Source organism: Jaculus jaculus, chromosome X, assembly GCF_020740685.1.
Source record: "Jaculus jaculus isolate mJacJac1 chromosome X, mJacJac1.mat.Y.cur, whole genome shotgun sequence".
Lineage (NCBI taxonomy): Eukaryota > Metazoa > Chordata > Mammalia > Rodentia > Dipodidae > Jaculus > Jaculus jaculus.
In genome coordinates this window covers 96,852,473-96,879,901 of record NC_059125.1, presented here as the reverse complement: position 1 = coordinate 96,879,901, position 27,429 = coordinate 96,852,473, and the positions used below count along the sequence as shown (strand labels likewise).

At 39.1% G+C, this 27,429-nt stretch overlaps 2 protein-coding genes across 5 annotated transcripts; one reads left to right on the top strand and one right to left on the bottom strand.

Annotated features, from left to right (window-relative positions):
• On the bottom strand, nucleotides 1–25,591 carry Tceal7 (transcription elongation factor A like 7). 4 transcript variants are annotated; one of them, XM_045140583.1, is made up of 5 exons: nucleotides 6,813–6,868; nucleotides 6,405–6,477; nucleotides 1,626–1,695; nucleotides 956–1,003; nucleotides 1–604 (listed from the first exon to the last, which is right to left on the bottom strand). In XM_045140583.1, exon 5 carries the CDS (start codon nucleotides 585–587, stop codon nucleotides 285–287), a length of 303 nt encoding a protein of 100 aa, XP_044996518.1. In that variant the 5' UTR covers nucleotides 588–604; nucleotides 956–1,003; nucleotides 1,626–1,695; nucleotides 6,405–6,477; nucleotides 6,813–6,868; the 3' UTR covers nucleotides 1–284. The 4 variants fall into 4 exon arrangements, with proteins under 4 accessions (XP_044996518.1, XP_044996520.1, XP_044996517.1 ...); XM_045140585.1 differs by lacking the exons at nucleotides 6,405–6,477; nucleotides 6,813–6,868 and adding an exon at nucleotides 25,500–25,591 and having other exon boundaries at nucleotides 951–1,003; XM_045140582.1 differs by lacking the exons at nucleotides 6,405–6,477; nucleotides 6,813–6,868 and adding an exon at nucleotides 25,500–25,591.
• Nucleotides 25,592–25,611: 20 nt separating this feature from the next.
• Nucleotides 25,612–27,128, top strand: LOC101602213 (protein BEX1-like). The gene is made up of 3 exons (XM_004659181.2): nucleotides 25,612–25,685; nucleotides 26,086–26,167; nucleotides 26,516–27,128. Exon 3 carries the CDS (start codon nucleotides 26,521–26,523, stop codon nucleotides 26,893–26,895), a length of 375 nt encoding a protein of 124 aa, XP_004659238.1. The 5' UTR covers nucleotides 25,612–25,685; nucleotides 26,086–26,167; nucleotides 26,516–26,520; the 3' UTR covers nucleotides 26,896–27,128.
• The last annotated feature ends 301 nt before the right edge of the window (nucleotides 27,129–27,429 follow it).

The window sequence follows — 27,429 nt, the reverse complement described above, 5'->3', positions numbered from 1 at the left end:
TATAAAAATGTACACATAAAGTATATATACCGTTTTGTAGTTGATTTTGGCTTTAAAATACACCATTAGATGACTATCTTCCCATGTAAATGAATGACACCCTTATTAAATGAGTGAGGAGGAATCAAAAGATTAGTTGTTAACAGCATGTGATTGACATAAGACTATAACCAACACTGAGGGATTGGTGAAAAATGAGAGGAAATATCTAACAAGAGAATGTAGACAAAAAGAAAGCAGTAGCAATATTAATAACAGAATATGAATTATCAGGAGGAAATACCTTAAATTGGATAAGGACGGTCCCTAGAATGGCTGTGATTAGAGTGCAGAGCCTTAAATTTTTTTCTTAGACCTCTAATCTCTTCCAAACACCTTTCCATCTCATCTCCCTCTCCTGCCATATCTTCATCCTTAAAATGCCTATAATCTATGTCTTCTTTAAATTCTTCAAGAGACTGAAGTAGTCTCTGTCTAAAATTCCCTTCCCTTTGTTGGCCTTCAAATGCTCCACAGGGATCTTCTTCTCTCTTCGGCACATTGCTGCACTTGGGCTTTCCTTCATTCTCTTTGCAGGATTTTTGCATGGCAGTGTTGTTTTCTCCTTAATTCCAGGAAGAAAATGTAAAGATTGGTTACTTTCTTACTTTTCAATCAGTTTCTCTTTTGAGTCAACATACTAGCCCACTTTCCACACCCAGTACACAAGTCCAGCCTTCAGAAATTGGAAATGTCCCAGCTCCCTCTCAATGTCTTCTTCCCCTTTTACCCATCTCTCAGCCCTTAACATACCATTTTACTAACAGACAAGGCTAATGGCCTCTCCAACTAACCAGTGAAGCCAATAATTTACCCAGCTTTTGCCCTTCCAGACTCCATCCCTCAGAAATCCCATTCAAAGTTTCTTCTTCACAATGACCTATGCAGGCATGGTATAGTTGCATGATCACCTTACTTTTAATTCTTTTAGCCTGGAGGTATCTGTGAACACAGGTTCCAGGACCTACAAATAACAAGAAGGAGGACAAGAAGGAGAGAGTTCTCAGTGGATCAAGCAGCTCCAGAGACCAGACATGCATTATATAGAATCTAGGATTCTTATCACTGTGGCCCCTTCAAGTTATCTACTACTCAGTTCCCTTCTTGAACCTGTCACTTTCCTTCAGGAATTCTGTGCTCATTCCCCACCCTTCGCCCTCAGACCTTGTCCTTATAAAACCCACCACCTCCCTCCCTGTTCAAGCCCCACCATTGCAGGCTGGCATTAAAGAAAGTGAAGTATTTTAAATTTTATCTTAACTTTTCTTGCTCCCATTCCAGGATTTCACTTTCTCCATCTATCAACTCACATTCCAGGTCTAACATTTTCTCCAAAGAATTGGGGAAAGTCAGGGAAAAGGATAAAGATAAAGCTTTCTAGAATGAGAGAAGCTAATTTTTTCTCAACTATTACAAAATTTCAGGTGACTCTCAAAATTTCTTCCTATCCCTAGGTTCTTCTCTCAAAAATGTACAATTAACTCCCTTCAACTTAAAATTGCATGGATTTGAAGAAAGCAAACCTGGATCTATGCCAGTATCTAATATTCACCCACTCTCATCCCAGGAAAAGTCAAATAATTTACCTCTTCTCCTTGGCCACTAGCACAAAAGTCTTCAAGGCAGGAAAGAGCTGGTATCCAGAGGAGAAAGAAGCTGAGGAATATAAGGACTTGGGCTCATGTCAGCTTCTGATCACGTGGGGATTATATCATCCTCCAACTCTGGTCCAAACTTCTCCCTCTCAACAGCAATGCTACAAAAATGGCCCTACTAACCTCCCACCTCACCACATCAGGCCCTGTCACTCATTTTTGTCTTTGCTAATTTCAGAGGTCAAAAGTGGCCCCTTCTCCCTATGTTTGGAATGTACCTTTCTCTGATTACCAGAGAACTAGAATTCTCATAGTTCTATTAACCATTGCTACTCTTTCAGTGGTTATATTGACAGATATGATTACTTATCTTTTTCTAGGCTTCAAGAACAGGAAAGCAGCAGTCTTACAACCACCTACTCTCTCCTTAGCCACCATTTCCCTTGTAATCTAATTTCTGAAACCAAATTGGATTGTGTTTGATGAAGCAGGAAAGAAGATAATAATAACTGGGTTTTGTTAACTTCTGTCCAGATAATTTCATTTTCCTATTTTTTCTGTAATATAACTTTCATAATTAGAAACATGGTAAAGATATGTACATTTGGGGAAAAATTCAAGATAGGAAGACAGAAAGATTCAAGCACCTGTTTCTGATGAAGTCATAATATAAATATAGACTGTTCAGGCAGACAAATTTTTAGAAGTTCAAAATATACAGGGCACTTGGAGCCCGCCCTTTTTGGGGAGGGCTTATGAGAATGTGATGTGCTTCTATTACACGGCTCACTAAGATTAAAATCCGCCAGCTCTTGTTCTTAGATTTTCAGATCTCGAAAATAAGTCACAAATATTTACGAGTTTGATTTCTGTCTCATGCACTTTCTCCCAGTCTGTACCAAGAAACATACTTTTATTGCTTTAACATTACTCTCATTCAGAATATTTTTTTGTTTCTTCTAGACATTTCAGTCCTCTTTTTTTTCCCCAGATCTTACTCAGTGGTACAGAGTAATCATTCACTAACAGAAACTAGTTAGTCAGCCATCATATCAAATGTATCTTGCTAAAGACATTAGTACTTACATAAATGAATTTGTTGTTCATTTGTTCAACTTAAAAGTAAGCAATGGAGGGGTGGAGAGGTGGCTTAGCAGTTAAGACACTTGCCTGTAAAGCCAAAGAACTCAGGTTCAATTCCCCAGGACCCACGTTAGCCAGACGCACAAGGTGGCACATGCATCTGTAGTTTGTTTGCAGTGGCTGGAGGCCCTGGTGTGTCCATTCTCTCTCTCTCCTCTGTCACAAATAAATTGTGTGTGTGTGTGTGTGTGTGTGTGTGTGTGTGTATGTATGTATGTATGTAATGGAAAAGAGACCATGAAAAGTTCTTTACATTTATTTTTTTAGGAAGACTATTGTTCATTATGGATGTAGTTTCCACTGTAAGTTTGATATAAGTGATTCTAGGGAAAAAAAAAAAAAAGTTAAGTGGTCTGAAGAGATTTTTTTTTAATGTTGTGACAATTTTTTTTTTTTTTTTGGTTTCTTTGAAGTAGGGTATCACTTCTGGCCCAGGCTGACCTGGAATTCACTATGGAGTCTCAGGGTGGCCTCGAACTCACAGCGATCCACCTACCTCTGCCTCTCAAGTGCTGGGATTAAAGGCGTGAGCCACCACACCCGGCTTTGTAGTGACGATTTTAAGGAATTATTAGTTGTGATAGAGCCTAAAGGATTCACTGGTAGGATGGAGAATTTCTGAGTCCTTCGTGATCAACTTTTCATGCAGATAGATTTAGTTATAAATGGCTGTAAGTATACAGATTCTAAATAGTTTATATGTTAGTAAGAAGCCTCCTATTTGGAAGTAATTGCATTGACTTACCTTGAATGTAAAAATTGAATACCGAAACTTATCTGTGCTTCATCTATAAAATAAGGCTGATAGTTTTAAGTACCTTATAGGGTTGTCAGGATTAAATGATATACTTTGTGGATGGTACTCATATATGATTGACAAGTACTAGCTACTTCAATCAATGACTAAGCCCCAAGGATTTCCTTCTAAGGATCTTGGAAATCCATCTAGTTCCTACTTTGGCTCCACTAGCACTATTAAATGAAGATAATCATCAGCTCATACACTAGTATAAGAACATTTACTGGTTACTTTTGCCTTATGTCTTGTTATTTTCCAATAGAGTGATGATTTTTAGCAACAATTATCATATCACTGGATTACATTATTTCTCTTCATCTTTTAAGAGTTTACTGTTAGATATAACTTCCTACTTAGATAGCAACATCTCTACTTGCTCTTCAGGGTGTTTCACAGAGGTCTATGTTTATAAGTAAAAAGTTTGGGTATGGTATTAGGCTATGGAGATTGCTCTCTGGGTAATGTACTTGCTGCACAAACATGAATACCTGAGGTGAGATTCCCCAAACCCAGGTAAAAGCTGGATGCAGGGGGCTGGAGAAATGTGTCGGTGGATAAAGTACTTGTTCCACAAGCATGAATACCTGAGTTCAGATCCTTAGCACCTATATGAAAGCCAAGCACTCTAATGTATCTGTATTCCCAGTGTCCCTAGGGCAAGATGGGAGGAGATAAGAGAATGAGAAGCTCCTGTACCACCAGAATTGAACAACAAAGACTGCTTTAGGGGATGGAGAGATGGCTTAACAATTAAGGTGCTTGTGTGTGAAGCCTAAGGACCTAGATCTATTTGTCAGTAACATGTAAGCCACATGCACAAGGTGGCACATTTATCTGGGATTCATTTGCTGTGGCTGAAGATCTTGGTATGCCCATTCTCCCTCCTCTCTCTCTCTCCCTCTCTCTCAAATAAATAAATAAAACATTCTTTAAAAAAAGAAGCACTGCCTCCAAATATGGTGGAAGATGACAGTGAGCACCTGAAAGTTGTATTACTACCTCCACACATGTGTTTTGGTACCATCCTTCACATTCACATACACACACACCATTAATACACATACACAACTTTTTAAAAAGTTTGGGTATGGAAATGAAATGCTGAGTTACATTTGACTTGTTTCTCAAATATTAGTATGGGACTCAGAGGTTAGAACACAAAAGAATTGAATATTCTCAACAGCCTCCAACAACTGTAGCCAGATACCCCCATAAAAGCTTTAAAAAGGCTTCTAAGCCAGCCCTAATGCACAGAACAATAATTACAGCCTTCTCTCCCCAAAATTTGTAAAGGATAGATTAGAGTAAGAGATAAAGAAATGTAAGGGAGTAAGAGATAAAGAAATGTAGGAAGTTCAGTATTGTCATTATAACAAAAAAGAATGCTAATAGTGTCTACCACTCTATAATCTTTCTTACATCACAAGTACTCTTTTAGGCACTTTACACACATTAACTGAATTAATATCCAATAATATTCATAATGCTACTACTGAGAAACTAAAGGATATAAAAATTACCAAATTTAGCCGTGTGTGGTGGCACATGCCTTTAATCCCAGAATTTGGGAGGCAGAGGTAGGAGAATCACTGTGTGTCTGAGGTCACCCTGAGAATACAGAGTGAATTCCAGGTCAGCCTGGGCTAGAGTGACACCCTACCTTGAAAAACCAATATATATATATGTATATATATATACCAACCTGTCTATAGTCACACAGTAAGTGGAGACAGAATTTTTTTTTGTTTTTTTGTTGTTGTTGTTGTTGTTTTTTCTTCAAGGTAGGGTGTCGCTCTAGCTCAGGCTGACTTGGAATTCACTATGTTGTCTCAGGGTGGCCTCAAACTCATGGCAAGCCTCCTGCCTCTGCCTCCCAAGTGTTGGGATTAAAGGTGTGCACAACCATGCCTAACCAGAATTTTTAAATAATGATTTTAATTTAAAAAGACAAAAAAAACATTTATACTTACCATGTACAACATTTTGAAATATTTGTATATAATGGAATGGCTAAATCAGGTAAATGAATACATGTATTAATATGTGAGTATTTATTGTCCTGAGAAAAGGAAAAATCTACTTAGTAATTTTTGAGAATATTTTACTATTAACTATAGTTACAATGCTGTACATGGTACCTCTTGAGCTTTTTCTCCTAACCAAATTTTATATTAATTTACCACATATCCCTAGTGTCCCATCTCTTGAACCTGATAATAACAAATCTCTTTACTGTTTCTGTAACTTCAACATTTCTAGATTTCATATATATAAATGAGATCATATTTTATTTGCTCCTTGTCAAGGAAACATAAAGATGAGTGAAAGAGGACAACTGATGTCCTCCTCTGGCCTCTCAATGTACATGCATATGGTGTGTACACACATGGGTATATAGTGCACACACATATGTATATACCACATACACATGTACACACATACCACACAATCTACACATGTGTGTATGCAAAAAACTACTGTCTTTATCTACCCAGGAGTAGAAATGCTAGATCATAAGTTATATTTTTCAGGTTTTGAGTAACTTCCAAATTAATTTCAATTTCCACAAACAGTATATAAGAGTTCCTTTTCTCCACATCCTCATTAGCACTGGTCGTTATTTTTTGATAATAGCTGTTCTAACATGAGGATGGTACTCTCTTTGGTTGTCAGTAAAGTAATATATAGTTGATGATAAGAATAAGCAGGTTTAACATAGCAATATTCACCCTCCTTGGTACAAAATTTCTGAAGTAGTTAATTTTGTTATTGTGACCAAATACCTGGCAAGAAATGACTTGAGTGAGGAAGGATTTATTTTGGCTTACAGTGCAGAGGACATAGCCCATCATGGCAGGGAAAGAATGATGAAAGGAACATGAACCAGCTGGTACATTGCATCTGTAGTCAGAAAATAGACAGTGCTCACTTTGCAAGTTAGGAAAGGAATCCCTCTTAATTGAATAGTAACATGTGACTATGGCTTATCAACACCTTCATTTTAGCTTTGTGAGAAACCTGGAGATGTCACATCCAAGTAAACTGTACCTACTTTCATGGCTCACAGAAACTGAGATGACAAATGTTTGTTATTTTTGGTCACTAAGGATAGGTATAATTTGTAATGCAACAATATATAACTAAGCATATATATAGAAAAATAAATAGGCACACACGGCTGAGCAGATAATAACATTGATGAAACGAAACACAAAAGAATACATGCAATAGCATACCTCTTATCCAACATTCTTGAACAGAAAGCCCTGCCCAGTGATAGGGGCTGGATTACCGGTTTCCTGGAATAAAAACTGTTGGGTTTACTGATTGTAAAGATGTATGACTTTCTGGAGTAATGCAAATATTGGATAAAGTAAATATAGTGATTTCATGGTTGTCAATAGTCATTACTTATTTGAAATGTACACTTACTTTGTGTACAATTTATTGTATGTAAGTCACATTTCTAAAGTTATTTAAGAAGAGTGATCAAAACAAAAACCTCAGGGTGTGGTGGTAAGAGGATCACTGTGAGTTTGAGGCCAGCCTAGGATGAGAGTGAGTTCCAGATCAGGCTGTGATAAAGTGAGACCCTACCTTGAAAAAACAAAACCCAGCCCGGCATGTTGGCACATGCCTTTAATCTCAGCACTTGAGAGGCAGAGGTAGGAGGGTTTCTGTGAGTTCGAGGCTGCACTGAGACTGCATAGTGAATTCCAAGTCAGCCTGGGCTAGAATGAGACACTACCTCAAAAAACAACAACAAAAAAAATTCCCAAAAACAACATTTGAAATTTATGCCTTTGCAAAGCAATGAAAACACTTTAGACTATGAAAGGCTAAGAATAGTCCCCTTGATTGTTTTAGTTTTGAAGCACTTTTATCTTAAATGGATATTCTCTGCTGAACAAAAACAAGAATGAAATTTTGAATGATTGCATGCATACATATGTATACATATTTATATGTATATGTATTTATGTACACATAAATAGGTTTTTATATATTATGTATATATATATATATATATTCACATATATACCTACAGCTATACATACATACACACACATACATATATATAGTTTTGAAATTAACCCACACAGAGAGATTAAACTTGAGGTTTTAAATAGTGACTACAACAAAATTTACCCCTGTATAGATGATGGCATTTAGTATTTATAGGTATAAAGGAACCAAGATAAAGTTTTAATTCTCTACTAATACTAAAATTTATCTTTAAATGAGATCTTATGCTATTGATATTAATTAGCCCGAATCTTCCTTAACTTTTCTAGTCATGTTGCCTCAAAGCCTTGTATGGTTCTCATGCCTTCCATAATTAGTAAACCCTGTCTTCACTGTGACAGCTGATTCTGGCACTCTCCTGATTTAGGTCCTTATCATCTTACAGCTGAACTATTATGACAGCTGATTCTCTAGTGTTCCTTCCTCCGTCTTCTCTCTTTACATTTCAGAAATATTTAAATAAGATATCCAAGGTCACATAACTGGTTAGTGCCAAGCACAGGAATCAATCCAAATTAAAAATGAGGCCTGTCTCGGTATATCCCTATTTTCTTTTCCATCTTCTTTATTCTACTGCCTTATCTTTGTGAATTTATAAATCAGTTGTTATTTGGAGGGGTTGCTCTCTAGCTGCCTAGCACTACTCTTCTGAGAGAAGACTTCTAAATGAGTGAGAAATATACTCTCTCTAAGGTTGGTCATATAGCCCTTCACCTGAAGCCAGTTGGAGAGTAATAATGGGTGGAATGAATAAAGAGAGGATTTTCTGGGTTAATAGGTTTCAGAATAAGACAATGGCAAGTTTGGCACCAAATAGAAAATGCAAGGAGAAAAAGTACCTTAATCTGAGTCTCAGAGAAGGACCTAAAATTAGGATGGGATAGATAGAAGAGACCTGTATCAGGACCCTAAATCCTGTTACCTTACATTTAATTAGCATGCTTTGCAGGCAGTAGTCCCCTTGGTTGTTTTTAAAGGTGTATATTGATAAAGTTTATTGTCGGAAAATTGTCTAATGCAAGCACTCTATGACATGGAGTTAGGAAATCTGTTCTGCATTCTCCTAAAAGATCATCTCTTTCTTCTTCCCTTCCCATTCTCGTTTCTCTTCAGATCATGTAAATCTTTTCTTCCCTTCCCTACCCTCCCCTCTCTCTTCTTCTCCTCTCCTATCCGCCCCCCTCAAAGAACTTCCAATGTAGTCAAGGCTTGTCTTAAATTCATGATTTGCCTGTCTCAATCTCCTAAATGCTGAAATTCATATGTGTGCCACCATGCCCAGTGGTCTTCCTATAGGGTTTTCCATTTATTTGCAAGTAATGGTATCTAAGTTTGTTAACATTTCTATTAAGAAGTACATTACAAGGGCTGGAGAGATGGCGTAGCGGTTAAGCGCTTGCCTGTGAAGCCTAAGGACCCTGGTTCGAGGCTCAATTCCCCAGGACCCACGTTAGCCAGATGCACAAGGGGGCGCACACATCTGGAGTTCTTTTGCAGTGGCTGGAAGCCCTGGCGCGCCTATTCTCTCTCTCACTCTCTATCTGCTTCTTTCTCTCTCTGTCACTCTCAAATAAAAATAAATAAAAATCTTAAAAAAATTAAAAAAAAAGAAGTACATTACAATATGCACCCCTGATTGAGTCTACAAATCCATTGCTGGGCATCCATTCTAAAGAAAAAAATCAAAATTGGGCTGGGGATATAGTTGAGTTAGTAGAGTTCTTGCTAGCATACAGAAAGCTTTGTGTATGACTCCTAACGCTGCAAAAACTGGGTGTGGTGCTGAATGCCTGTAATCTCACCACTCAGTAAATGGAGGCAGGAAGATCATAAGTACAAGGTCATTCTTGGCTACATTACAAGTTTGATGTCAGCCTAAAATAAAAAACCTAAGTCTCAAAGTAATCAAAATGACCTAAGTTAAATTATTATTATTAAATTAATTTTGGATGTTTGAAAAATTATTAAAGTTATTAGTTAAAGATTAACTTCACTTTATCCCACAATGCCTTTAATAAACTTAATTTTAAAAAAAAATTGAGACAGGCTTTTTCTCTCACGCAGGCTGACCTGGAATTCACTATGTAGTCTCAGTACAGCCTCGAACTCACAGCAATCCTCCTACCTCTGCCTCCCGAGTGCTGAGATTAAAGGCATGCGCCATCATACCTGGCTGGGTTTTGTTTTTTCAAAGTAGAGTCTCACTCTATCCCAGCCTATTTTGCACTATATTGATTTGTTTGTGGATATTTTTCAGGTAACCAACTTTGTAAAAGTTGTGAAACCACTTGTGGTGGTTTAAATGTAAAATGTCTCCCATAAGCTCATGTGTTTGAGTACTTAATTTCCAGCTAGTGGCACTGTCCTGAAAGGTTGTAGAATCTTTAGGAGGTATAACCTTCCTGGAGGAAGTGTGTCACTGTGTACTGCAGAAGGAGGTGGTTAAGATGTTTTACTGTGTCTCATGTATTATTCTTATTCTCTCCCTCTCTCCTTCCTGTCTGCTGGTGTGACTGTGTGATGCCAGTTTCCCACTTTGGCTTTCCATGCCTTCCTCACCCCAATGGACTCTACTCTCTGGAACCACAAGCCAAATTAAACTGTTTTCTACCCATAAGCTGTTTTGGGTCATATATTTTGTCCCCCAAACAAGAAAGAACTAATAGATAAAATTAATATCTAGAAGTAGGGCTGTGACTGCAAGAAATTTGACAATGTACTTCTTGGATTTTTGGAACTAATTTGCAGGAAGAACATGAGAGACTTTGGAATTTTGACCTAGAGAAGCCCTACAATGCTGTAAGCAGAATTTAATGGACTTTTCTGGCAGGGGTTTAGAAGGACAATAGGCTAAGAGAAATGTGAACTGTGCCCACTCAGTTCATGATGAAGTTTCCGAGGAGAAAAAGGATTCTATTTGGAAATGATGTAGAGGCAACTTGTATGATATTCTGGAAAACAAAATGGCTGCATTCTGCCTGTTTCCTGGGAACCTGAGTGAGGCTGGATTTAAAGGATTTAAAGACTAATGTGTTTGGTAGAGGAAATTTCAAGGCAGAATAGCATTGCGTCTGTGCTATGGCTTTTTTAAGCAACTTTTATTTAAATCTGTAGTAAATATTATTCGAATCTATAGTTTAAAAAAAGCAGCTGGAGAGATGGCTTAGCATTTAAGGCATTTGCCTGCAAAGCCAAAGGATCCCAGTTCGATTCTCCAGGACCCATGCAAGCCAGATACACAAGGGGACACATCTGGAGTTCATTTGCAGTGGTTGGAGGCCCTGGCATGCCCATTCCTTTTCTCTCTCTCTCTCTCTCTGTCTGTCTCTTTCTCTCTCAAACAAATAAATGAATAAAATATTTTAAAATATCTTTTCTTAAATAAAAGCAAAATACAGAGCAAAAAGACATGGAAAATGTGAGATCTGGCAGAGAAATAAATGTGAGCATGTTTAAAGTCCCACGCAGAAGAGACTATAGACACTTTGCTATAATTGTTAAAGAGATTAACACTACTAATGATAAACAAACTGCTCTGCAGTGAGACAATAGGGAAGATGTCCTGAGGTCAAAATACAACCCATTGAAGGTTTAAGCTAGTAAAAATGCAAATTATCTTAAAAGTATAAGGCCTGAATGAATAATATTATAAGGTATCTTTGCTCCCCAAGTCAACATACTGAGGCAGCTTCATCTCAATGTAAGGGCAAAACATGGCAACATTATACACTTGGTACTACTGATTATGGAGACATGAAAAATACAAGACAGAGAGGGTCATAGAATATTTTGCCACAGTTCCAGAGAGCCACTGATGCTAAACAATGTAAGGTAGAGTCAAATCCCTGCAGAGAGTCCATGAGAAGACATTGTGTGAAGCTGTGAATGTGAACTATGGAGACCCCAGGATGTTAGAGACAATAGGACCACCCAAAGTTCACCAAGGAAAACTGTGGGCTCAGGGTGGATCTAAGCCCATAAGAGAGGCTACAGGCAACACAATTGGAGGGCCAATGTTACTGAAGCCTTTCAGAACCCAAAGGATTTCAACAGTATCATATACCAGACATGGAACTTCAGGATTTGGTGTTCACCCTGCTGGGTTTGGTCTTGCTTTGGTATAATGTTTTCTTGCTATGATCCTATTCCTCCATTTTGCAATAGGGATTTCACTCTGTACCTTTGTGTAGTATAAATATGTAACTTGTGTTTTGATTTTACAGGGATCACAGGTAAGAGATTTCTGTGAGATTTTATACTTTTGAACTGTGTTGGGAGTAGGAAAACTATAGGGTCTTTAGCTGGACATAGTGGCACATGCCTTTAATCTCAGCACTAAGGAGGCAGGGGTGGATGATCACCATGAGTTCAAGGCCACCCTAAAACTACTGAGTGAATTCCTGGTCAGCCTGGGCTAAAGCAAGATCCTACCTAAAAAAAGGAGTGGGGGGGGGACTTTGAAAGTCACACTGAATGCATTTTGCATCAAGATGTCCATAGAATCTATGGAGGTCAGGGTGGAATGTGCTTCATTGAATGTAAAATGCCCCTCCATAGTCTCAAAGGTTTAAATACTTAATCTGTAGCTGATAGTACTGTCTTTTAAGGCTATGGAACATTTAGGAGGTAAATTTTCTAGAGGAAGTACGTCACTGGGTATAGGGGCAGAACTTTAGATGTTATATCCAGCCCCACAATTGTTCTGTTTTGGTTTGTTTCTCTTTGCTTCCTGTCTGCAGGCATGATGATATGAGACCAGCCTCTTTCTATGGTCTGCCCTGCCTTCCCATCCATGATGGACTCTACCCTTTGGAACTGTTAGCTGTCCGATCATTTTTGTCCCAGCAGTGAAAATGTAACTGATATACACATTTTAGCCAGACTGTTATTTGTTCTCAGTGATAATTTCCTCTATGTTACTCTAAGTAATAGGACTTCTCTCCCTGAAGTTTTATAAGAGCTAACATCAACTACAAAGTAGATTCTTAAGATTTCTCGCAGATAGTATACCTGCATGTCCAAATTTGTTACAATGGAATGTGAGAAGATGTGGAGCATACAACTACTTTGTCATTTCTTTTAAAAGTGAATTGCAATGTTCCATAAGCCCTGGAGGGCATGTTACAAGTTTCCTTTAATATTGAGCTCTGCAGCCTCTAATTTTCGACTTTGATGAGTTTTGAACCTCCGTAATATCGACTGCCATTTCTCTGCAGGAAGTTCTCAGGCAGAAAGAGCTACAGTGTGGGAAGGAATATCCTGAGGCATTGTCCCCACCATAGAGACTGACTGGTACTTTCATAACCCCACAGGGAATACCCATAACTCCACCGTGAAGGGCCCTCAGTGGAATGTAGGTGAGGGAGAGATAACATAAGAGTAAAACTTGAGGGCTGGAGAGATGGCTTAGCAGTTAAGGCATTTGCCTGCAAAGCCAAAGGACCCAGGTTCGATTCCCCAGGATCCACATAAGCCAGATGCACAAGGGCATATGCTTCTGGAGTACGTTTGCAGTGGCTAGAGGCCCTAGCATGCCCATTCTCTCTCTGTCTGTCTCTCTTATTTCTATCTCTCTCTCTGTGCTTGCAAATAAATAAATAAAATTTCAAAAATAAAAGAATATTTTTAAAAAGAGTATAACTTGATGACCTATATGTCATATGTTTATACAGTAAAGTGCTCAATTAATTAAGAAAAAGTGAAAATAATAATGACTTGCTTTCTACTTCCTCATTCCTCTTTCTCATATTCTCAAACTTAGGTTAAGTATAAGAACAATCTAAGAGGCAGCAGAACAACAAAGTAGAAAACATTTGACTTCATAAAAATGAATAGTCAGCTTGACCATAATTTCCTTCCTAATTCTGGACTAGTATGTGTGAAATACATTCTTGTTGGAGATAAGAAATAATGTCATGGAACCAATATGTTTTGAGTATCCCTATATAGCTTAATGTGTATCCTAGGTAAATGTGTAAAGAAAGTGATAGGTAGTGATGATCATTTCTTTATGATATGGAAAAATTATGTTAAAATTCTAGTTTGTATTTGCTTACATTTTCACTTCTGATGATTTTAGGCATAAAAATAATTTCCTTTAATATTAAATTACATCAGGCTAGAAACATGGTTCAGTGATATAGTACTTCCTATGCATGTACAAAGCCCTACATTGGATCAACAGTAGTCCAAAAAATTAGTTACATAGATATATTCAGTAACGAAGATTGTTTATATATCTATTACATCCTATCTTTACACAAATATATGTATATGTATTATACCACTGAGCATACTGTTTCTTATCTTATTTTTATTGCCCATAGAACAAATCATGAAAAGATCTGATCATTAAATGTACCTTTATATTTTATTTTATGAAAATAAATTATATGATAATTTATTTAAGACAATCTATATTTGTGTACTTTTCATTGTTTTATTCTTGTATTTATATTGCTATAATGAAGCAAGACCACATTCTCTAGGAGTAGAATAAGGTAACAAACACAGGATTTTGCCTGTAGCTTAGTGCTGAGTACTGGAAAGATCCTAATGGCTTCCATACTGAGGCCTGTCTGCAGAAGAAGTTTCTGAAACAGTTCTAGTACCCGGAGAACACATGAGACCCAAATCTATCAGACTTCTATTTCCAGCTACTATCACATTTATATTGTGGTAGCAGTCTTATAAAATGAGGAATCCACCTCATTAATAAGTAGTTCACAGCAATGTGGTCTTGAAAGACTGTAGGTTCAGATTATAGCACATTTTCGTGGTCTTGGTAACCACAAGTGGAACAGAGGAGCCTGAAGTCTGACCACCCATGGAAATTTAGGCCAACTGGCAGAATCAGTGGCTTAAGTAGTGTAGGAAGTGCAGATGAGGTACCTGAGCCTGTTCAGGCCCCAGGAAGAGGCTTGTGGAGACAGGCTATATTGGACAGCACATAAATAACACATTGACAATACATCAAAAGCAGACTCTCATCAAACCTAGATCTGGGATTGATCCATTGCTGAATAGAGGAAGTGACTACAGTTTCAGTCAAAATAAAAATCCTGGGTCAAATTCCTAGGAAGATCAGCACAAAGAAAGCCAGATTAGGAAGACTGGATAAATATCTATCTAGTCCTTCAGTGTTCAGATGGCATCACATGTCAATAAGCAGTAATACCACCTAATATACAGAATAAGATGTTAGAAACCGACCAGTATGAGAAAACTCCAGAGAGCTTAAAATGGGTGTTATATAAGGCAAACTCAATGAACTAGAAGAAAACAGAAAACTTTCTAAATTCTTTAACAAAAATTAATAATGAGATGGAAGAAATTTATAAAAATCAAACAAAAATTCTTTAGTTGAAAAATATATTCAGTGAAATGTAAGACACAATAAAAGGTATTAATATTAAGATAGATCAAACACATGAGAGAGCTAGTGAGCTTGAAGATAAGCTATTTTTAAAAATATAAAGCTGGAGGCTGGGGAGATTGCTCAGTTGTAAAAAGTGCTTGCTTGCAAAGCATACCAGCCTGGTTCCTCAGTACTCATGTAAAGCAGACATACAAAATGGCCCCTGCATCTGGTGTTTGCAGAAGTAAGAGGCCCTGGCATGCCCAATCTCTCTCTCTTAAATAATTAAAAACTTAAAATATATAAAGTTGGAGAAGAACAAATGTAGAGGGAAGAAGAAACTTACGTGAACTTTGAGGAAGTATTTAGATTATTATTTTTTTATTTTATTTTTTTAAATTTTATTTATTTATTTGAGAGCGACAGACACAGAGAGAAAGACAGATAGAGGGAGAGAGAGAGAATGGGCACGCCAGGGCCTCCAGCCACTGCAAACGAACTCCAGACGCGTGTGCCCCTTGTGCATCTGGCTAACGTGGGACCTGGGGAACCGAGCCTGGAACCGGGGTCCTTAGGCTTCACAGGCAAGCGCTTAACCGCTAAGCCATCTCTCCAGCCCAGTATTTAGATTATTGATGTTCAAGAGAAACTTGAGATTGGCATCAAGGTAATATATTATTCAAGGAATAATAACAGGAAACTTACCAAACCTAGAAAAGTAGGACAGAAATATCCAGGAACATGAAGGTCAAAGGTCACCAGCCAGATTTAACCACATAAACCCAAGACAAGCTTATAAACAAGTTCTCAAAGGTAAAAGAGACACAAATGAAAATATAGCTCAGTAGATAAAGTGCTTGCCACACATGCGGGAATACCAATACCTATATTTGGATCCTCAGAACCCATGTAAACCTAGACACAGTAGCACAAGTATCTGTAATCCCCTTTTGCCTATGGTGAGATGGAAGGTGGAAAGAAGAGAATTCCTGGAAGCTCATGGGCCAGCTTGCCTGACAAACATAGCAGAAAACAAAGGACCATGCCTCAAAAAAAAAAATGGAAAATATGGACTGACACCTGAGGTTGTCCTTGGATCTCCACATGTGCATATTTGTGCACGAGTGTGTACATATGCATGCACACACAGAGAAAGGGGAAAAATGCAGCAAGAGAAAAGAAACAAATACATATATATGTATTCCAATTCACCTGACACCAGCTTCTCAGCAGAAATCTTACAGACTAAGAGAAAGTAGCATGAGATTCTTATACTACTGAAGGGAAAAGTTTTTCAACCAAAAAAAACTTCCCAGGCAGGAGGTGGTAGTGCTTGCCTTCCATCCCATCATCAGGAGACTAAGGTAGGAGGAACAGCCATGAGTTCAAGGCTAGCCTGTACTTCAGAGTGAATCCCAGGTCACCCTGGGCTAGATTAAGTCCATACCTCAAAAAAAATTTAAATTAAATTAAAAAAGGAAAGTAAGCCAAGTGTGGTAGTTGCACATGTGTAATTTTCATCACTCAAGAGCCAGAGGCAGAAAGATCATCACAAGGTTAAAATCAGCCTGACGTACATGGTAAGTTACAGGCTGGCCAAGGTTAAATAATAGGAAGTTGTCTTAGAAAAATAAACAAAAATATACTGTACCCAAAATTCCATAGTTTAGAAAGAAAAGAGAAATAAGGACATGCCCAAATGAAAGTCAAGAGGCTATATAACTCCACTAAGTCTATCCTACAAGTAAGTTAAAATAGAGTTCTTCAAATTGAAAGAGATATTAATGATGGGGCTTGGGAAGGTAGCTCAACAGTTAAAGGTGCTTGCTTGCAATGTCTACTGGCCCTGAATTTAGTTCCCAAACAAACAACGCAAGCCAGCTGCAAGAAGCAGTGCAAATGTCTGGTATTCATTTATAATGACAAGTGACACACACACACACACACACACATGTGTAAATAAATAAAAAGGAAATTTTTAAAATAAAATATTAGTGAGTGTGACAAAAACTTGGTAAGGTAAAAAACTGACTACTAAGAATAATTGTATAAACAACTTCAGAATGTTTCAATACTATAATTATGGTAATAAACAATTCCTATTTTTACTATAAAGACTACAAAATAAGTAAAATTAATAGAACTCCATTAATATGTTAAGAGGTAGAAAATATATAATTATGTACATTGGGCAATTAGAAATTTAGAATGTTATGAGTAATAGAGCATAAGTGTTGAATTTTCTTTTAGTATATGTTCTTTCATTCTATATTTGCTTATTATCTACTATAATTTTAAGTTATTATCATTTCAAAATAGCTGGTTACAGTTTAAAACTTTTCTTAAGTCTCATGGTTATTACAAAGCAAAAATCCAATAGAGAAATCAAATCTAATACACAAGGAATCAAAACACACTACTAGAGTAAATGACATCATGAGGACTATAAGAAAAAGAAATAAAAGAAAAAGGACTACAAGAAAAGTAGAAAAGAAGTTACATGCTAGGTATGGCTGCTATTAACGGTAATTCTGGCACATGAGAGGTTCAGGTAGGAGGATAAGCATGACATCAAGGCCAGACTTCTCCCAGTTCCCACTGGGGCAGTGGATTTTCCAGCTCTGGAATCCCTTCCTTCCGGAGGAGTCGGTGTTCTCTCTACTTCATTTACCCCTTACATTAAAATAAAATTTACTCTTTTAAACTCTTAAAAATACACAAAAAGGATACATTGTGTATATGTATGGAGGTTATCAATAAAATCTTTAAAATTAAAATTAGCCCAGTAAGGATGTAAAAACATGCGCATGCACATGGAAAGAAAACAAAATTACAGACCAATCTTTGTTTGATAAACAAAGATGGAAAACTCTTCAAAATATTCTATCAAACTGAATCCACCAGCACATTAAAAATATTATTTACCAGAAAATATTATTTGCTGTGACATAATGGGATTCATCCCAGGAATACAAAGAATATTCAATACACAAATCAATAAATGCAATATATCAAATCAACAGAATGGACAAAAACATGTGATCATCTCAATAGTTGCAGAAAAGGCATTTATTAAATTTCAACAATTCTTCATTGTGAAAATGCTGTGTAAATTAGGTATAAAAGGAGCATTCCTTAATATAATGAAGGCCACTTATAATAAGCTAATAGCTACCAATAAATGTATTTGTCAGTTAGTTGTGGAATAACTATAAAGATGTAATACATTTTTCTTAGCTGAATAATTTCTGTTACACCCATTTATAGTCAGAAAATTCTCAACCTTAAGTCAGATAAAAAAAAATTGATCCAGTTTATATTAATGTATATTTTATTTCCTTATGCAAAAAGTTATGCTAATATAATCATATAGAAGACACTTTTTAGTGTCTGATAGTTCTCCCTAAGCATAATTTAAAGATCCATCTATGTTATTGCTTGTATTAGTAGTTTATTACTTTTTATTGCTTAGTAGTGTTTAGATGTGTGAACATAAAGTTTTATTCATTCATTTTTTGATAAATTCAATTCACTTTGAAGCTATTATAAGTGAAATTGATATGAATGTTCATTTATTTAATTCATTTATTTATATATTTTCGGGTTTTCGAGGTAGGTTCTAGCTCAAGGCCAGGCTGACCTGGAATTCATTATGTACCCTCAAGCTAGCTTCAAACTCACAGTGGTCCTTCTACCTTAGCCTTCTGAGTGCTGGGATTAAAGGTGTGTACCATCACGCCTGGCCTGAACCTTCAGTTCTGTACTAATATTTTTAAGGAAGTATGTTTTGAATTGTGTGGGCAAAATTCCCAAGGGTTAAGTTTCTTGGCAATGATGGTAAATGTAATTTAATTTTTCTAGAAATTGCCACAAAAAAAAACCTATCTATGGTTTAACTTCTTGCCATCAGTGACTGAGAGTTCTGGTCGTTCCAGTACCAAGAACAGTCCAATTTCTTTTTTTTTTTAAATATTTACTTGTAAACAGAGAGAGAGAGAGAGACAATGAGAATGGGTATGCCAAGATCTCTTGCTGCTGCAAACAAATTGCAGATGCACCACTTTGTGCATCTGGCTTTGCATGGGTACTAGGGAATCTAACTCTGGCCATCAGGCTTTTGTAAGAGACTTAACTGCTGAGCCATCTCTCCAACCCCTCCAGGAAACTTCTTAACTTTAACCATTCAAAAGACTTCATTGGTAATTTGTACATTTACTTTTGAACACTTATTTTTGAACTTTTATTGCATCATTGCCTCCTTAGTTTGAGTTTTAGGAATATATGCGTTCTGGATTGAAACCCTTTGCTAGATGAATTAGTGTTTTTGTCTGTTTGTTTGTTTGTTTTTGAAACAGGATCTTACTATGTTGCCTAAGCTGTTCTGAAGCTTCTGGCCTCAAGGAGTAAATAACTTCTCAAGTACTGGCACTCATTATCATGCCTGGTTTCCTCCTATATTTTTCTTACCCACTTGTTTTAAAAGGAATTTTTGAAAAATACAAAAATTCTAACTTCTCAATGTTCTCTTTGTTATCTTTACCCTTTGTATTCTACCTAAGGAATCTTCATTGTCTAAGATTGTAGAATTTTTATGTTTTAATTAAAAATTTTTATAATTTCAGGTTTTATATTTATGCACATATTCTCTTTTTTAATTTTTTTTGTTCATTTTTTATTTATTTATTTGAGAGTGACAGAGAGAGAGAGAGAGATTGAGAAAGGGCGTGCCAGGGCTTCCAGCCAGTGCAAACAAACTCCAGATGTGTGCGCCCCCTTGTGCATCTGGCTAATGTGGGTCCTGGGGAACCAAGCCTCGAACCCGGGTCCTTAGGCTTCACAGGCAAGCACTTAACCCCTAAGCTATGTCTCCAGCCTACATATTCTCTTTTGAATTAATCTATACATTGTCAAAGTATGCTGCAGTTATCTATTCATTACCTGGACAAAACACCAAACCAAAAGCAGTTGATGGGAGGAAAGGCTTATAGTTTCTAAAGGAAGACTCATCATGGTGGAGAAAGCATGGCACAAGAAAGGCAGGACGTCACATCTTGCGACAGCAGCTGGCAGGAAGCAGTAAGAGTGAGCTAGCTCTGTCAAGAGGGTTTGGCCTATACTATCCCAAGCCCAACCCCAAGTGACACACTTACTCCAGCATGGCTCCACCTTCCAAACTGCCAACAACTTGGGAGTGAATATGAGGCTTAATCAGAAACACCTGATGCTATGGGGGACATTTCACATTCAAACTTCCACAAAATAAAAGAAAAGCTTCTAGTCCAGGCATTGTGACACATGACTTTAATCCCGACACTGGGGAGACAGAGGTAGGAGGATTGCCATGAGCTTGAGGCCACCCTGAGACTACATAGTGAATTTCAGGTCAGTCTAGGCTAGAGCAATACCCTAACTTGAAGTAAAAATAAAAAAGGAAAAGCTTCTTTTGGTCCAATAAATTATTTCCAGTTGTTACAGTTGTTTAAAAAACCATACCTTCCCCATTGGATTATCTTCATTCCCTTTTAATTTTGTTTAGTTTTGTTTTTACATATTTGTGTGTATGGTATATGTGTGTGTATGTTCATATGTGTGTGGGCTCATGTGTGCATGCATGAGAATGGAGGCCAGAAAACAATGTGTTCTATTTTCCTCAACTGTTCTCCACCTCCTTAAAAAATAGTATATTTTATTTATTTGAGAGACAGAAAGAGTTGGAGGGGGGGGGTAGAATAGGCAGGCCAGGGCCTCTAGCCACTGAAAATAAACTCCACATGCATGTGCCCCCTTGTGCATCTGGCTTACATGGGTCCTGGAGAATCAAACCGGGATCCTTTGGCTTTGCAGGCAAACACCTTAACCCCTAAGTCTTCTCTCCAGCCCTCCACCTCCTTTTTTGAGACAGAGTCTTTCATAGAATCCAGAGCCCACTGATTTGGCTATGTAGTCAGCTAGTCCTGGGGATTCTCCTGGGATCCAGTTTGGGGATTACAGGAACACACTACTATGCCTGGCTTTTATTTACACAATAAATCATAAAGAAATTTATTTAAAAAAAACTCCTTGGCACACAAACATAATTTTACCATTTATTAAAGATATAGTAAAAATTACAGCAAGGCATGGTGGGGCATGCCTTTGATCTCAGCACTTGTGAGGCAGAGGTAGGAGGATTGTTATGAGTTTGGGGCCACCCTGACACTACAAAGTGAATTCCAGTCAGCCCAGGCTAGAATGAAACCCTACCTTGAAAAAAATGCAAACTGAACAGATATATCTTTATTGTATTATTACAGAAAGAATTAAGTCTTGGAGTTGGAGATATGTCTCAGAAGTTAAAGGCATTCGCTTGAAAACCCTGATGGTCCAGGTTCAATTCCTCAGTACCCATGTTAAGCCAGGTGCACAAAGTGGTGCATGTGTATGGAGTTTATTTATAATGGCTAAAGACCCTGACAGGTCTATAAGCACTCTCTTTGACTCTTTCTGCATATCACTTTCTGTCTCAAATACATACATACATATATTCACACATAAAATATTTTTAAAATAATTAAATCTCGGCTGATTTTTTGTTTTGTTTTGTTTTGTTTTGTTTTTCGAGGTAGGGTCTCCCTCTAGTTCAGGCTGACCTGGAATTCACTATGTAGTCTCAGGGTGGTCTTGAACTCATGGTGATCCTTACCTCTGCCTCCCAAGTGCTGTGATTAAAGGCGTGCACCACCATGCCCAGCTCTTGGCTGAATATTTAATACTACAGGATGGAAAGCACTTTTAATGCTTTTCAGAGTTGACTGATTTTTTTTTCTTATCAATTTTTTTTTCGTTTTTTGGTTTTTCAAGGTAAGGTCTCACTCTGGCCCAGACTGACCTGTAATTCACTATGGAGTCTCAGGGTGGCCTTGAACCCACAGCGATCCTCCTACCTCTGCCTCTCGAGTGCACCACCACGCCCGGCTACTTATCAAATTTTTTAAATTTTTATTAACATTTTTCATGATTATAAAATATATCCCATGGTAATTCCCTCCCTCCCCACCCTCAAATTTTTTATTAACAATTTCTATGACTATAAAAAATATCCCATGGTAATGCCCTCCCTTCCCCCACTTTCCCCTTTGAAACTCCATTCTCCATCATATCCCCTCCCTCTCTCAATCAGTCTCTCTTTTATTTTGATGCCATGATTTTTCCTCCTGTTATGATGGTCTTATGTAGGTATCAGGCACTGTGAAGTCATGGATATCCAGGCCATTTTGTGTCTAAGGGGAGCACATTGGAAGGAGTCTTACCCTTCCTTTGGCTCTTAGATTTTTCCACCTCCTCTTCCACAATGGACCCTGAGCCTTGGAAGTTTTGATAGAGATATTGCAGTGCTGAGCACTCCTCTGTCACTTCTTCTCAGGACCATGGTACCTTCTGAGTCATCCCAAGGTCACTGTCATCTGAAAAGAGAAGGTTCTCTACCAAAAGTGAGAGTAGCATCAATATATGGGTATGAACATTAAGAGAAGTGCTTACTGGGCAGTTTGATGACCATAGTATATACATTTAGCCAGACAGCAGCAGATGTTACACCCCTAGGACTTGTAGCTTTTAATTGACTGATATTTTTATTTTATAATCTTCAATGTTGAAAACACATCTTCACATAAATATGTAGCATAAAATGCCAGAATTGTGTTTAAGGCTATTTCAAAAATTGTTGAAAATTCTGTCCTAAACTCAAGCCAAAATTACTTAACTATTTTACATGTATATGAATGTATGGTGTGTGTGTGTGTGTGTGTGTGTGTGTGTGTGTGTGTTTGCATGTGGGTATGTATCTATGTAGAAGCCAGAGGTCAACATCTTGTATTTCAACCAATATTCTTTGAGATAGGGTTTCCCACTCTACCTAGAGCTCACCAGTTTAGATAGACTAGTGAGAACAATATGGTTGCTCCAGGATTATGTCTGGATTTTACTTGGTTGCTCGGGGTCTAAATCACATCCTCATGCTTACATGGTAGCCTTTTACCCACTGAGCCATCTCCCCAACCCCAGATTATCTTGTCAAAAATGAATTGGCCATATATACATAGGTCTATTTCTGGACTCCATTGTGTTCCATTTATCTATAAGTGAATGTTTCCATTTGTTACCACATTGCTTTTATTTTGGCAACTTATCTTGAAATCTTCCAGAACTGTGAAGTTTTTTGTTTTTTACAAAATTGATTTGTCCCTTCTAGATCTTTGGCTTTTCTGCATAAATTTGGAGTTTAACTTTCCCAATTTATAAAAAAGATGTCTGTAGGAGCTTTATGGCTGACAAGCTGGCCAAAAGTACCAATTGGTGCAATGGTGGCATGTCTGTTATGTGGGAAACCAACTGTTCTCTGATTGGACATGAGGCCTCCTCCATGGAAAGGAATTCCTGTCTGATACTAAAAACCTAACCAAAAGCCTATGGCTTGGGAGATCATAAGCCCTAGTGTTGAAACTACTACTATTGTGTGACTAAATGGATATATTATGCTCACCAAACTGCCCTCTGAATACTTATGTTTACGCTATTATAGTAGCACTACTTTCACTTTTGGTTAGAGAAACTTCTCTTTTCAGATGACCATGACTGCTGCAGTGATTCAAATCTCACGAAAGTGAGTCACGCAAGGTGGTGCATGCCTTTAATCCCAGAACTTGGGAGGTAGAGGAAGGAAGATTGCTGTGAGTTCAAGGCCACCCAGAGACTACCTAATGAATTCCAGGTCAGCCTGAGCTAGAGTGAAACCCTACCTCAAAAAAATACTCACCCCCCCAAAAAAAATACTCACCAATGGGCTGAGAAGAAAAGACGCTGGAGTTTTATCACTGAGACATCTCTATCATTCCTTTCAAGGCTCAGGGACCATTTTGGAAATGGTTGAAGAAAGAATGTAAGAGCCAAAGGAAAGGGAGTAGAGCTTACAATACTGTCTTCCTGACACAAAGTGACCCAGATATTCATGACCTCACAGAGGCTGATGCTACCTACATAAGACCTATATAATAGGAGGAAAAGATGATAACATCAAAATAGAAGAGAGAAGAAAGGATTCAGTGGAGGAGGGATTTGAGAGGGGGAAAAGAGAGGGTGGTGGAAAGGGATTATGATCACAATATATTACTTATATTTATGGAAGTTGTCAATAAAATGTCTGCAGGAATTTGAGGTTTGATTACACAAAATATATAAATCAATTTGGAGCACTGAATTTCAAAAAGAGATTACCGTTGTATATGCTTTCATTTATTTTGATGTTTACTTTACAGTTTTCATTGTATAGATTTTTACATTAATAACTTTTAATAACTAATAAACTTACTTCTAAATATATCACATTTTGAAAAAAAATTAGTATAAGTGACATTTCTACATTTTACTTTCCCACTGCTCATTACTAACATATAAATAAAATTATATCATATATTGATCATGTAACTGAATTTACATTCATAGTCCTGAAATAGGTTAACACCTGGGATTAAATACATGGTCACAGACCTGTAAATATGGACACACTTATTACCATCTGAGGAAGAAAGTTGTGAGAGTGATTTTCTTTTCATTCTGAAAATCTGGCAAGGTTTGGTTGCACTATAAACTCATTGGCTCACCTCGTGGAAATATCTTGCATGTCTAGGGGTGCCCTCATAAGAGGAGCCCTCAGCTGTCCTGTCCTTTTCCAAGTTCTAAAAAAAGCAGCTGCCTGTAGTCTATATTTATATGATGAGTTAGCAGAAGAGACAGATGGTTGGGTTTTTTTTTTCTTCCAAATTTAAACCTGTTTTTCAAACAAACCAATTTTTCTTTCTATTTTAAATGAGACCAGGTCTCAACAGCCCAGACTTGTATTAAATTCGAATCTCCCTGCCTCAGCTTTCCTATTGCTGGGCTGGCTACAAGATTGAGTCTCAGCAAGCTTTTATCCCTTACTTTAAGAAAAAAAAAAAATATATATATATATACATACATATACATACATATATATATATGTATGTATGTATGTATGTATGTATGTATGTATGTATCCTTTTATTTAGAATCAAAAGAGTAATGCAGAAAAGCATCATAAATGAGAAAAATCCACTCCGGCTCGTTTAGTGTAACGTCTGCCACAGATTTTTGTTTAGAGAAAACGGAAAAAATTGGTAGTTAAAACAACAGGAGTAAGGAGGTGGACCGCAGGAGCAAGACAACAGAGGCAAGTAGAGAAGTGGGAATGGCGCACATCCCCCTGAGAAGATCCTGCCCTTGGCCACAGTCAGAGAAAGGCCCTACAACACACAAAGAAGCTTAGGGTGGAGACAGGCCCCAGGCAGGAGCGCTCAGACCCCAGGCTGAGGAAGGGGCTTGGTCCGGTCGCCCCGCCCCGTGCCGCCCCACTCCGGGTGGCTGGCGGGAGGAGGGGGAGGCTGTGGAAGCGAGGGGCGGGGCTCTGGTCCTGTGCGAGGGAGGGGCGGGGCTCTGGTCCTGTGCGAGGGAGGGGCGGGGCTCTGGTCCTGGACGCGGGACTCACGTGACTGGACGACGCAGCCTGGCGCGCCTCAGGCTCCAGCGCCCCACCGCTGGAGTGTGGTGTCTCGCCGCCTCCGTCGCTCCCTCTCTGGCGGGGCACCTGCTGCTGCTGCTGCTGCTGCCGGCGCAGAGGGCGCGCAGGCCGGGGGCGGTCGGGACCAGGCGGTGGCCGGCCGAAGAGGAGCCGGTGAGGGAGCCGCCGGGGGTTCCTAGTCGCGGGAGTGGAGCCGGACCCTCCCTCGGCGTCGGGCTGCGGGCGGTGGTGGCCGGCCCTAGGCCTGGCGGGCGGCCGCGGACCCCGCGGGAGGGCCGCTCGGGACGCCCAGACCCGGCCGTCTGGAGACACCTGCCTGCGCCGCTCGCGCCAGCTCGGCCCACACCCTGTCCCTCTCCCGTCCCCAGTCCGCGGGCTACAGAAGATGGTGGTGGGGAGGGGGCGGGACCCTGGCCCGGGCTGGAGGGAACCGCCTGGGGTGGGAATAGGGGTGGGGGTGGGGGTCGGACCGGAGGGAGGGAGGGAGGCGCGGAGCGGGGTTCGGCGCGGGCGCCTGGCTGCAGCCGTCCTTGCCCCCCCCACCCCGTCCCTGCTGTCTGCAGGTCGCCTGGCCGACAGTCGCGGCGACGCACCTGGGGCGGAGAATCAGCTGGAGGAGGCAAGGATAGGCCCAGGTCGGTGCAGGGGCTCGGCTGCGGGGAGGGGGCGGGAAATGGAGGAAGAAAAGTGTGGAAAACCCAGTTTGATACCCCTAACCCCAATTTTCTCCACCCCCTACCCTTCCCCTCCATCCCTGGCCTCCATTTTGGTGTCTGCAGAGGTCTTGGATATGGATCTGCGGGAAAATGGTGGGCTTTGAGGCGGGAGGGGCTTGAGTTGTGTCCCCTAGAGGGCGTGTTGGACCTCCTGTTTGCAAAATGAAATTTAAAAGGTGCATAGTAGGACCTCTGTCCTCGGTGCTGATCAGTCCACGGGGGGGAGGGGGGGGGCGAGGGGGAATCTATTCCTCTCTTGTCTCTTAGGAGCAATGGAGTCCAAAGAACAAGGGGCAGGGAGTCTCAACGTAGAAAATGCCCATCAGGAAATGGAAGAAAAGCAGCCCAATTCTAATAAAAGGGAGCTGGTGGCTCTGCCTTTGGAAGCTGGTGAACACTGTGTGCCTAGAGGAAGTCGCAGGAGGTACCGTGCTAGGCAGCCCAACCTGCACCATAGATTGGACCTGATGCATAGGCTTGGAGAGCCCCAGGCTAGGATGAGAGAAGAGAACATGGAAAGGTTTGGGGAGGAGGTGAGACAGCTTATGGAGAAGCTGAGGGAAAGGCAGTTGAGTCACAGCCTGCGGGCAGTTAGCACTGACCCCCCTCACCATGACCATCATGATGAGTTTTGCCTAATGCCCTGAACCCTAAGGTTTTCTTGGAGATAATAGGACAACTCCATTACCTAAACTTACATGTTCGTGATGTACCCTTGTAAATCTTTTGGTGTTACTTGTTTCTTGTAGGTTTCCTATTGCCAACTTCTAAATGAGTGTTGTTTTTACCCAGTCCACATTTTTGTTAGGTGAATTAATCTATTGCATGGAAAAATGCACATTATATATTGTGAAATTAATAAAGCAATTTGAAAAAAGCACCCTTGTCATTTTATTTATATTTTTTGTTTTACTTTATAAGACTGAATACATAGTTTCATCAACTTACAAAAACAAATAGAGAACTTACTAAATACTTGTGATAGGATCTCCTTTTGGGGGGGGTTGGATTTTCAAGGTAGGGTCTTGCTCTAGCCCAGGCTGACCTGTAATTCACTTGATAGTCCCAGTGTGGCCTTGAACTCATGTTGATCCACCTACCTTAGCCTTCCAAGCGCTGGCATTAAAGGTTTGTGCCACCATACCCAGCTCTTGTGATAGAATCTCAGATTTAGTTTACCT